The 12,276-nt window shown below is 41.5% G+C and overlaps 1 protein-coding gene across 1 annotated transcript in view; it reads left to right on the top strand.

The window, feature by feature from the left end:
* Positions 1 to 11,115, top strand: part of Slc35f4 (solute carrier family 35 member F4) — a 248,991-nt gene extending 237,876 nt beyond the window's left edge. The window contains exons 7-8 of the mRNA XM_021181793.3: positions 2,298 to 2,387; positions 10,704 to 11,115. Coding sequence (XP_021037452.1) covers positions 2,298 to 2,387; positions 10,704 to 10,945 — 332 coding nt within the window. The 3' untranslated portion in view covers positions 10,946 to 11,115. The remainder of the gene's footprint in view (positions 1 to 2,297; positions 2,388 to 10,703) is intronic.
* Positions 11,116 to 12,276: the final 1,161 nt, after the last annotated feature.

The following is a 12,276-nucleotide window of genomic DNA, read 5'->3' on the forward strand; positions in this document are numbered from 1 at the left end:
CATGTACCCAATGTACTCGCCCTGCAGGGCCAGCATTGCCCTTCTCCTGACCTTCTAAGCCAATGTGACACTGGAAACGGTAGCAATACTGCAGTTCCAAGAGAAAAAAAAAAAAAAAAAAACAAATGTCCTGATTCCAGCAAGATCATTGATTGGCTCATCTTTTTCCACTTCAGTCTAGATCCCTCAGGGAAGGTCCTTAAACTGAAAACATTCAAGAAAAAGATCAAGCATTAAATGTTGGTCCCTGGAGTTCTGCTTTCCAAGGCCAAAACTGTATGGTTATCATCTCTCATTACCTCTAAGTTGAGTGAAAATCAATAGTATATTTGGAAGTTGGTAGTGTTGCTGTAAGATCAAAGTATACTAATTAAAAGTGCTCAGATCGTTTCCTGGCCAAAAATAGTTAGCTGGAGCCAATCATAACCAAAATGTCACTTCCCTTTGGTCACCTCCATGTGAATGGCATTCATGCCCCCTGAAAAGTAGCCCTCCACCAATAAGAGTCACTGATACAGCTAATGTAAGCCATCTCAGGCTGGGCTGCCCATGGCAGTCAGACCCAAGATTCTCCAAGCAGTGTGTTTCCACATTCCACCAGGCATGGTTCCAGCTGGCACTGCAGCTGCCCCATCAAGCCCACCAGTGCACACCAGAGCCCATTCTGCCCAAACAGAGCTGTGACAAATTGAAGAGACAGCCTCTTCCCTGAGCTATGTTCTCCAGGATTTGGGGATCATTACTGCTTCACTGCTAGTGTTTTTATTCCCAACCCTCTCTTCTCCATGGGAATGACATGTGAGTTAGCTGGAACTAGTCTAAAAGGCAGAGCTGATAGACAAAGGCCAGTGTGTGCTCAGAACTCCACATCTCCTGCAGCTATGGCTATGACCTGCCCTCCAGGGAGTTCTCTTAGTCTGAATACAGGTCAGTCTGAAACACTTATCTGACATATCTGAATTGCATTTAAACTCAGGCTGGAGCCCATGCTATAGAGAACACATTGAATTAGAAATTATTTTCCTTGGGTTATCAAAGACTATTCCACCTAAAGGACTAAGGAAAAATAGACAACACATTTCATGGAAAACCACCTGAGCTCTTGTTGAGTAAGGAAGACTCAGTTTTAAAACATCACTCTGTTCTCTCAGTCTGCCAAAATGCAGTCCAATCAATAAAATGACAAATGGGAGATTCAGCAGGGCTTTGATTTATTCAGTAAATTGCTAACTTGTTGGAATTTCACCTATTCCACTCTATGAGATTAAGGAAAGATTCAAGGTGCTGGAATATTCATTCACATTTAGCCTTGCAAACTGAGGAAGGCCCCTGTCTTAACTGTGGGTGCTGTGTACTTGTGAGTCTTGGAGGGTCAAGCCCATTGCCTCCAATCTCCAGGAACAAATGACTCTGAATAACTAAGTTGGTGAGCTTAATTATAGGTGACAACAGAAAAACATACACCCTCCTCATTGGAATAGTTCTAGAACCTTCTTTGAGTCTAGTAGAATCTTCAAAAATATGGGCAACATGCTTCAGCCATGTTCACAGAGACCATCTCAGATTAAACAAACCTTTGTATGTGTGAACACTCATCTCTACGACCTCTGAAAAGCTTAACTTTATTAAACTGATAGTCTATAATTTTGAATGGGGTTAGATGTTTATCTTAAATAATGGTCTTTTAACGAAAGAAATCCAAACGTATCAATTAAAGAGCACCAGCTCACTCTATCAGTGTAGTCTGTGGGCCTGACCTCTGTTGACCTCTGCACAATATGGGGGAAAAGAGTCGCCAGACTCCAGAGAATCACTGAGCCCAGCTTTACTTGCCCACGTGACCTTGAAAGAAAGGGGTGGGGCTGGGGGAGGGACAACCAGGATCTGCTGTCCTTGGACAGACCTTATCTTAGACAGTAGCACCAGAGCCTGTGCCTAGGATGTGACTCAAATAGCAAAGTAAGCAAGAAAAAAGCTTCAAAGCTCGATCCGTCCCCAGTTTTCAGCCTCTGGCTAGCCCCAGACTGCCCTTCCAGCGCTAACATGTGGTGTGGAAGATTGATGACTTCGCCTCTCCCATACACCTCTGTCAGCCAGCTGGCAAAAGCACAGGCAGAGTGGCGCAGGAGGACCAAAGAATTGAACTGACTCGAGCAAGCCATCCATCACTAAAATGAGATTAATTGAACAAAGGTGCAGGCCCTTGAGAAAGCGTGTTTAGCAAAGGTGCTGGTTCTTATGGATTGAGAGAACAGTGAGCCAACCCCCTCATCCTGTCTGCCCTCCTCTTTTTCCAGCATTCAACATCCTGGTCAATGTTGGAGTAGTACTGACATACCCAATCCTCATCTCCATTGGGACAGTGCTCAGCGTCCCTGGAAACGCAGGTACTGGTACAACATGGTCTGTGTGTCTGCTTTATGCTCTGACTTGTTTCTTCTAACAATCGAGAATTACGTCCCTTTCTTTAGAAGATGTTTGTAAATATCACAAGGTTGCAAACAACAGAGTTTGCCTCGGCGGACTTAAAATCTGCAGCTACAAAGACACTGTTCAGTTTTTTTTGTTTGTTTTTTTGGGTTTTTTTTGTTTTTTTTTGTTTTTTTTGTTTTTTTTTTTTTTTTGGTTTTTTGGTTTTTTGTTTTGTTTTGTTTTGTTTTTTGGACGAGCTTTTAGAATTAAATACCAAATGTATCATTTGGGTTTCATGTGACTTCCCTGACAACCTAATTTTGTGGTATTTTTAGAGGAAGTCCTATGGAAACAAAAGGCATCCGAGCACACGACTGTGAAGTCATCAGTAATGAAAGCACAAGCATCATACCGGGTGCTGGCTCCCCGGCAGATGATCCCTGGGGAGCTGTGGGTGCTTCTGGAGGGAGAGGGGACTGAGCAGATGACCCTCCAGGAAAAGCAATTTGTCTTGCTTCAAGGATAAGAGGAAAAGCTATTAACATTTTTCTAAGAAGTTTCTAGTGAAACTAGTCATAGAAATTAGTCCTCTGGGTGACGGTTCAGCCATTTCAACTTTAAAATTCTGTGATCCCAGCTGTCAAGAAATCATTTCTTCTGGGGTTTTTTTTTCCTTCAAAACAATTAGCCAGTGTTTATTGAGCACTTACTGTGTGATCAGCAGGACTGTGTACAAGAAAAGAAATTAATTCATGTTTCCTTAAGACAGTTACAGATAAGATTAGTAAAGACGGTAGACATACACAAAACCGCTAGGACCTCTACAAAGAAGTTTATTATTAGGTGTAAAATTGTGTGAGATAAAGTCCAAGAGCTGGCTATAGGATGTTCAGAGGAAAACAAAATCAGAGAGAAATGAGGTTGTCAAGGAAGTTCACTTACTCACCCACGGATTCATCTGTTCAACAAATAACTTCTGATGCTTAGCATATATCAGCTACCGGGCTAACACTGGTGTCAGATCTTGAATGAGACACAGTTTCCACCATCAAGACCATGGAAACCGCACAGAGTGGGAAACCAGAGGAACTGAATCATTCTATCACAGGAAAAACAATTGATTTCAGGTGTGCACACCGAATGCGCTGAGGACTTGGAGGTGTGGCGCTCTTTTTAAAAGACTTCTTTTTTTTTTTTAATTGTTAATATTTTTATTACATATTTTCCTCAATTACATTTCCATTGCTATCCCAAAAGTCCCCCATAGCGCCCCCCACTTCCCTACCCACCCATTCCCATTCTTTTGGCCCTGGCATTCCCCTATATTGGGGCATATAAAGTTTACAAGTCCAATGGGCCTCTCTTTCCATTGATGGCCGACTAGGCCATCTCTCGATACATATGCAGCTAGAGACAAGAGCTCCGGGGTTCTGGTTAGTACATCATGTTGTTCCAACAATAGGGTTGCAGATCCCTTTAGCTCCTTGGGTACTTTCTCTAGCTTCTCCATTGGGAGCCCTGTGATACATCCAATAGCTGACTGTGAACATCCACTCCAGTGCTTGCTAGGCCCCGTCATCGTCTCACAAGAGACAGCTATATTTGGGTCCTTTCAGCAAAATCTTGCTAGTGTATGCAATGGTGTCAGCGTTTAGAAGCTGATTATGGGACGGATCCCTGGATACGGCAGTCTCTAAATGGTCCATCCTTTCATCACAGCTACGAACTTTGTCTCTGTAACTCCTTCCCTGGGTGTTTTGTTCCCAATTCTAAGAAGGTGCACAGTGTCCACACTTTGGTCTTCATTCTTCTTGAGTTTCATGCGTTTAGCAAATTGTATCTTATATCTTGGGTATCCTAAGTATTGGGCTAATATCCACTTATCAATGAATACATATTGTGTGAGTTCTTTTGTGATTGTGTTACTTCACTCAAGATGATGCCCTCCAGGTCCATCCATTTGGCTAGGAATTTCATAAATTCATTCTTTTTAATAGCTGAGTAGTACTCCATTGTGTAAATGTACCATAATTTCTGTATCCATTCCTCTGTTGAGGGACATCTGGGTTCTTTCCAGCTTCTGGCTATTATAAATAGGGCTGCTATGAACATAGTGGAGCATGTGTCCTTTTTACCTGTTGGGACATCTTCTGGATATATGCCCAGGAGAGGTATTGCTGGATCCTCCGGTAGTACTATGTCCAATTTTCTGAGGAACTGCCAGACTGATTTCCAGAGTGGTTGTACAAGCTTGCAATCCCACCAACAATGGAGGAGTGTTCCTCTTTCTCCACATCCTCGCCACCATCTGCTGTCACCTGAATTCTTGATCTTAGCCATTCTGACTGGTGTGAGGTGGAATCTCAGGGTTGTTTTGAGTTGCATTTCCCTGATGATTAAGGATGTTGAACATTTTTTCAGGTGCTTCTCTGCCATTCGGTATTCCTCAGGTGAGAATTCTTTGTTCAGTTCTGAGCCCCATTTTTTAATGGGGTTATTTGACTTTCTGGAGTCCACCTTCTTGAGTTCTTTATATATATTGGATATTAGTCCCTTATCTGATTTAGGATAGGTGAAGATCCTTTCCCAATCTGTTGGTGGTTTTTTTGTCTTATTGATGGTGTCTTTAGCCTTGCAGAAGCTTTGTAGTTTCATGAGGTCCCACTTGTCAATTCTCGATCTTACAGCACAAGCCATTACTGTTCTATTCAGGAATTTTTCCCCTGTGCCCATGTCTTCAAGGCTTTTCCCCACTTTCTCCTCTATAAGTTTCAGTGTCTCTGGTTTTATGTGAAGTTCCTTGATCCACTTAGACTTGACCTTAGTACAAGGAGATAGGAATGGATCGATTCGCATTCTTCTACATGTTAACAACCAATTGTGCCAGCACCATTTGTTGAAAATGCTGTCTTTCTTCCACTGGATGTTTTTAGCTCCCTTGTCGAAGATCAAGTGACCATAGGTGTGTGGGTTCATTTCTGGGTCTTCAATTCTATTCCATTGGTCTATTTGTCTGTCACTATACCAGTACCATGCAGTTTTTATCACAATTGCTCTGTAGTAGAGCTTTAGGTCCGGCATGGTGATTCCACCAGAGGTTCTTTTATCCTTGAGAAGAGTTTTTGCTATCCTAGGTTTTTTGTTATTCCAGATGAATTTGCAGATTGCACTTTCTAATTCGTTGAAGAATTGAGTTGGAATTTTGATGGGGATTGCATTGAATCTGTAGATTGCTTTTGGCAAGATAGACATTTTTACAATGTTGATCCTGCCAATCCATGAGCATGGGAGATCTTTCCATCTTCTGAGCTCTTCTATAATTTCTTTCTTCAGAGACTTGAAGTTTTTATTATACAGATCTTTCACTTCCTTAGTTAGAGTCACGCCAAGATATTTTATATTATTTGTGACTATTGAGAAGGGTGTTGTTTCCCTAATTTCTTTCTCAGCCTGTTTATTCTTTGTGTAGAGAAAGGCCATTGATTTGTTTGAGTTAATTTTATATCCAGCTACTTCACCGAAGCTGTTTATCAGGCTTAGGAGTTCTCTGGTGGAATTTTTAGGGTCACTTATATATACTATCATATCATCTGCAAAAAGTGATATTTTGACTTCATCTTTTCCAATTTGTATCCCTTTGATCTCCTTTTGTTGTCGAATTGCTCTGGCTAGGACTTCAAGTACAATGTTGAATAGGTATGGAGAAAGTGGACAGCCTTGTCTAGTCCCTGATTTTAGAGGGATTGCTTCAAGCTTCTCACCATTTACTTTGATGTTGGCTACTGGTTTGCTGTAGATTGCTTTTATCATGTTTAGGTATGGGCCTTGAATTCCTGATCTTTCCAAGACTTTTATCATGAATGGGTGTTGGATCTTGTCAAATGCTTTTTCCGCATCTAACGAGATGACCATGTGGTTTTTGTCTTTGAGTTTGTTTATATACTGGATTACGTTGATGGATTTCCGTATATTGAACCATCCCTGCATCCCTGGGATGAAACCTACTTGGTCAGGATGGATGATTGTTTTGATGTGTTCTTGGATTCGGTTAGCAAGAACTTTATTGAGGATTTTTGCATCAATATTCATAAGGGATATTGGTCTGAAGTTTTCTATCTTTGTTGGGTCTTTTTGTGGTTTAGGTATCAGAGTAATTGTGGCTTCATAGAATGAGTTGCGTAGAGTACCTTCTGTTTCTATTTTGTGGAATAGTTTGTGAAGAACTGGGATTAGATCTTCTTTGAAGGTCTGATAGAACTCTGCACTAAACCCATCTGGTCCTGGGCTTTTTTTGGTTGGGAGACTATTAATGACTGCTTCTATTTCTTTGGGGAATATAGGGCTGTTTAGATCATTAACCTGATCTTGATTCAACTTTGGTACCTGGTATCTGTCTAGGAACTTCTCCATTTCATCCAGGTTCTCCAGTTTTGTTGAGTATAGCCTTTGGTAGAAGGATCTGATGGTGTTTTGGATGTCTTCAGGATCTGTTGTTATGTCTCCTTTTTCATTTCTGATTTTGTTAATTAGGATGCTTTCCCTGTGCCCTCTAGTGAGTCTGGCTAAGGGTTTATCTATCTTGTTGATTTTCTCAAAGAACCAGCTCCTTGATTGGTTGATTCTTTGAATAGTTTTTCTTGTTTCCACTTGGTTGATTTCACCCCTGAGTTTGATTATTTCCTGCCGTCTACTCCTCTTGGGTGAATTTGCTTCCTTTTGTTCTAGTGCTTTTAGGTGTGTTGTCAAGCTGCTAATGTGTGCTCTCTCTAGTTTCCTTTTGGAGGCACTCAGAGCTATGAGTTTTCCTCTTAGAAATGCTTTCATTGCGTCCCATAAGTTTGGGTATGTTGTGGCTTCATTTTCATTGAACTCTAAAAAGTCCTTAATTTCTTTCTTTATTCCTTCCTTGACCAAGGTATCATTGAGAAGAGTGTTGTTCAGTTTCCACGTGAAGGTTGGCTTTCTATTGTTTATTTTGTTATTGAAGATCAGCCTTAGTCCATGGTGATCTGATAGGATGCATGGGACAATTTCAATATTTTTGTATCTGTTGAGGCCTGTTTTGTGACCAATTATGTGGTCAATTTTGGAGAAGGTACCATGAGGTGCTGAGAAGAAGGTATATCCTTTTGTTTTAGGATAGAATGTTCTGTAGATATCTGCCAGATCCATTTGATTCATAATTTCTCTTAGTTTCTCTGTGTCCCTGTTTAGTTTCTGTTTCCATGATCTGTCCATTGGTGAAAGTGGTGTGTTGAAGTCTCCCACTATTATTGTATGAGGTGCAATGTGTGCTTTGAGATTTACTAAAGTTTCTTTAATGAATGTGGCTGCCTTTGTATTTGGAGCATAGATATTCAGGATTGATAGTTCCTCTTGGAGGATTTTACCTTTGATGAGTATGAAGTGTCCCTCCCTGTCTTTTTTAATGACTTTGGGTTGGAAGTCAATCTTATCAGATATTAGAATGGCTACTCCAGCTTGTTTCTTCATGCCATTTGCTTGGAAAATTGTTTTCCAGCCTTTCATTCTGAGGTAGTGTCTATCCTTTTCTCTGAGATGAGTTTCCTGTAAGCAGCAAAATGTTGGGTCTTGTTTGTGTAGCCAGTTTGTTAGTCTATGTCTTTTTATCGGGGAGTTGAGTCCATTGATATTAAGAGATATTAAGGAAAAGTAATTGTTGTTTCCTGTTATTTTTGTTGTTAAAGTTGGCATTCTGTTCTTGTGGCTGTCTTCTTTTAGGTTTGTTGAGGGATTACCTTCTTGTTGTTTCTAGGGCGTGGTTCCTGTCCTTGTATTGGTTTTTTTCTGTTATTATCCTTTGAAGGGCTGGATTCGTGGAGAGATAATGTGTGAATTTGGTTTTGTCGTGGAATACTTTGGTTTCTCCATGTATGTTAATTGAGAGTTTGGCTGGGTATAGTAGCCTGGGCTGGAATTTGTGTTCTTTTAGTGTCTGTATAACATCCGTCCAGGATCTTCTGGCTTTCATAGTCTCTGGTGAAAAATCTGGTGTAATTCTGATAGGCTTGCCTTTATATGTTACTTGGCCTTTTTCTCTTACTGCTTTTAGTATTCTATCTTTATTTAGAGCATTTGTTGTTCTGATTATTATGTGTCGGGAGGTATTTCTTTTCTGGTCCAGTCTATTTGGAGTTCTGTAGGCTTCTTGTATGTTCATGGGCATCTCTTTCTTTAGATTTGGGAAGTTTTCTTCTATAATTTTGTTGACGATGTTTGCTGGTCCTTTGAGTTGAAAATCTTCATTCTCATCCACTCCTATTATCCGTAGGTTTGGTCTTCTCATTGTGTCCTGTATTTCTTGGATGTTTTGAGTTAGGATCTTTTTGCATTTTACATTTTCCTTGATTGTTGTGCCGATGCTCTCTATGGAATCTTCTGCACCTGAGATTCTCTCTTCCATCTCTTGTATTCTGTTGCTGATGCTCGTATCTATGGTTCCAGATTTCTTTCCTAGGGTTTCTATCTCCAGTGTTGCCTCCTTTTGGGTTTTCTTTATTGTGTCTACTTCCCTTTTTAGGTCTAGTATGGTTTTGTTCATTTCCATCATCTGTTTGGATGTGTTTTCCTGTTTTTCTGTAAGGACTTCTACCTGTTTGATTATGTTATCCTGTTTTTCTTTAAGGATTTGTAACTCTTTAGCAGTGTTCTCCTGCAATTCTTTAAGGGATTTTTGTGCTTCCTCTTTAGTGTCTTCTGCCTGTTTAGCAGTGTTCTCCTGTATTTCTTTAAGTGTGTTATTAAAGTCCTTCTTGAAGTCCTCTACCATCATCAGGAGATATGCTTTTAGATCCGTGTCTAGCTTTTCCGGTGTGTTGGGGTGCCCTGGACTGGGCGAAGTGGGGGTGCTGGGTTCTGATGATGGTGAGTGGTCTTGGTTTCTGTTAGTAAGATTATTACGTTTACCTTTCGCCATCTGGTAATCTCTGGGGTTAGTTGTTATCGTTGTCACTGTTTAAAGATTGGAGCAGAAGCTGTGTTCCACTCACCAGCAGTCTCTAAATCCTGCGGCGGGGGTCGTGGGTAGCTGAGGGTACCCCGGTGCTGGTCCAGCCGGAAGATGCCTGTGGTCCTACTCAGGCCGGTTTTCTGTTTCCCTAACTAATGCAGTCTCTGGTCCCGCGTGCAATTGGATTGGAGCAGAAGCTGTGTTCCACTCTCCAGAAGTCTTAAGATCCTGTGGCGGGTGTTGTGGGTAGCTGGCGAGTGTCATCAACCCTGCGCCCCAGCTGCCCCGGTGCTTTTCTGACCGGAAGAGGCTTGTGGCCCTACGTAGGCCGGATTTCTCTCACCCCAACCAGAGCAGTCTCAGGTCCCGCGTGATTGGACTGGAGCAGAAGCTGTGTTCCACTCACCAGCAGTCCCAAAATCCCCTGGTGGGGGTCGTGGGTAGCTGGCGGGTGTCAGGCAACCCTGCGCTCCAGCTACCCCGGCGCTGATCCGGCCGGATGAGGCCTGTGGCCCTACTCAGGCCGGTTTCTGCTTCCCTAACTAATGCAGTCTCTTAAAAGACTTCTTACTGAAGCCCTGTGTTCAGAGGTCTGAAGGACAAGTTAGCTGAATGGAGTGGGATGGAAGGAGACAAAGGAATCTTATGGTGGGGAAAATGGTCACACCACATTGTGAGTGTACTAAACTTACTTCATAATGTTGTTGATTTTAAATTATATGAATTGTTCCTCAATTAAGCCCTAAAACCCCCGGAGCTCGTTTCTCTAGCTGCATATGTAGCAGAAGATGGCCTAGTCATTGGAAAGAGAGGCCCATTGGTCTTGCAAACTTTATATGCAGTACAGGGAAATGCCAGGGCCAAGAAGTAGGAATGGGCAGGTAGGGGAGTTGGGGGGGGGTGGTATGGGGAACTTTTGGGATAGCATTGGAAATGTAAATGAAGAAAATACTTAATTAAAAAAATAAATAAATAAACCTGAAACCTGACAGCACTTTTAAAAGATCAGAAAAGGATAGGTTTGAGTCATTAAAAACAAAACAGCAATGGCCCAGTGTGTTTGAAGACAGATGAATGTGTGCTGTCCTGAAAAAGTAAGTGCTTAGTGAGAAAAACTGAAGAGGTCCCAAACTCTAATTACACAGCCTCCAAGCAGAGCCTTGAAGGGCAGGTGTGATTTACAGCAAAGGAACGGGAAGCTGGCATAGAGAGTGATAGAGAGCCATTATGGTGTTTGCGAGACTTGAGATGTAGCCCTGCTTTTCAGAGAGATTCCTGTACAATCCTAGGGTTTGACCGGTGTAATATTTTCCTTCCCTAGCTGTAGATCTCCTTAAGCAAGAAGTAATATTCAATGTAGTCCGCCTGGCTGCCACCATCATCATCTGTATCGGGTTTCTCCTGATGCTACTGCCGGAGGAGTGGGATGAAATTACTCTGAGATTTATCAACAGCCTGAAAGAGAAGAAGAGCGAGGAGCATGTGGAGGACCTGACAGATGTCAGCGTGCACCTGAGGAGCAGAAGCAGGGTCAATGGGACAGTGTCCATACCGCTGGCTTGAAACGGAACGACCTCTGGATGCACATGTGTGTATATTCTGTGAATATAAAATTTTCTCACTACCTGTACACTCAAATGACACTATCAACTCTGAGTTTAAATAAACCATATGTGAAATATCGCCAACAATAAAAGTTTACATTTATATGCATATCAAGGAACTGATGTAAATAACCATAATAAAATTTTTTATTAAAATGCATTTCCTTTGTTTTGTTGATTCTATTTGAAAGCAGAGCTCTCCACAATTCACACAAGTTTCTAAAAATATGAGGTTTGGTTAAGTCATAGACTTTTCATCATTTTCTTAAGTGTAACTGAGACCTTTTCATTAAGAATTAATTGTCAAGGGCTGGAGAGATGGCTCAGCAGTTAAGACCCCTGACTGCTCTTCCAGAGGTCCAGAGTTCAATTCCCAGCAACCACATGGTGGCTCACAACCATCTGTAATGGGATCTAATGCCCTTTTCTGGTGTGTCTGAAGAGAGCAATGGTGTATTCATATGCATAAAATAAATAAATCTTTTTTTAAAAAATGAATTAATTGTCAAATAGGAAAACCTACAAAAATCATATATATATCACATTTACTTCAGCCTTGAGTCTGAAATCAGAAAGCTAGGAAGTCATTAAGCAAACATGGACAGAATTTTTCTGTGCACAAGATCTATGCCTGGAATGGTAAAGAGGTAAAGACAGAAAAGACCCAGCTGAACCTTCAACATGCTTCAAATAACGCATCAATGTCTTTATGAGAGCAACGTGGCACAGTGGTGGAGTAGTACAGAGAGGACCTCACGTCTCTAAACTCTCTCACCTCCAAGTTCCCTGATAGGCTTCTCAATATCTTATGTCATTTCATCTTCTACTCCTATCCTCTCCTAACAGTACCTTTCACCCTCCATCCCCAGCATTATTCTAGAGGTGCCTTCTATCAAATCGCTAATGACCTCTCTCTAACAAAATCATACCAACACTTGCAACTCTCTACTTATTCGGAAGCAGTTCATGTGATGATCTTCCGTGACCTGTTAAAATAGTCTCAGTTCTTGGACCCACCACCACCCCCTGGTTCTCCTTCTGCCTTCCTCTTCCTAGGCTGGCCTCATCACCATCAAGATTCTCTGGGTATGTTTCTTGACTGTCACAGCATGTCTCTCTGTACTCGCTCCCTCAGGGACCCAACTGTTCCTATGACCTCAAATGTTTCCGACATGTTGGTGAATTCAAAAAAACAATCTCTGCAAACCAAGTCTGTGCTTTGAGCTGTAGATCTTATATTAGAATTTCTTCATCAACTTTTATTTGGATACCTCAAATGTAGCAAAAGCA

The sequence above is a fragment of the Mus caroli genome, unplaced genomic scaffold (assembly GCF_978045245.1).
Source record: "Mus caroli unplaced genomic scaffold, Mus_caroli_1 scaffold_12, whole genome shotgun sequence".
NCBI lineage: Eukaryota > Metazoa > Chordata > Mammalia > Rodentia > Muridae > Mus > Mus caroli.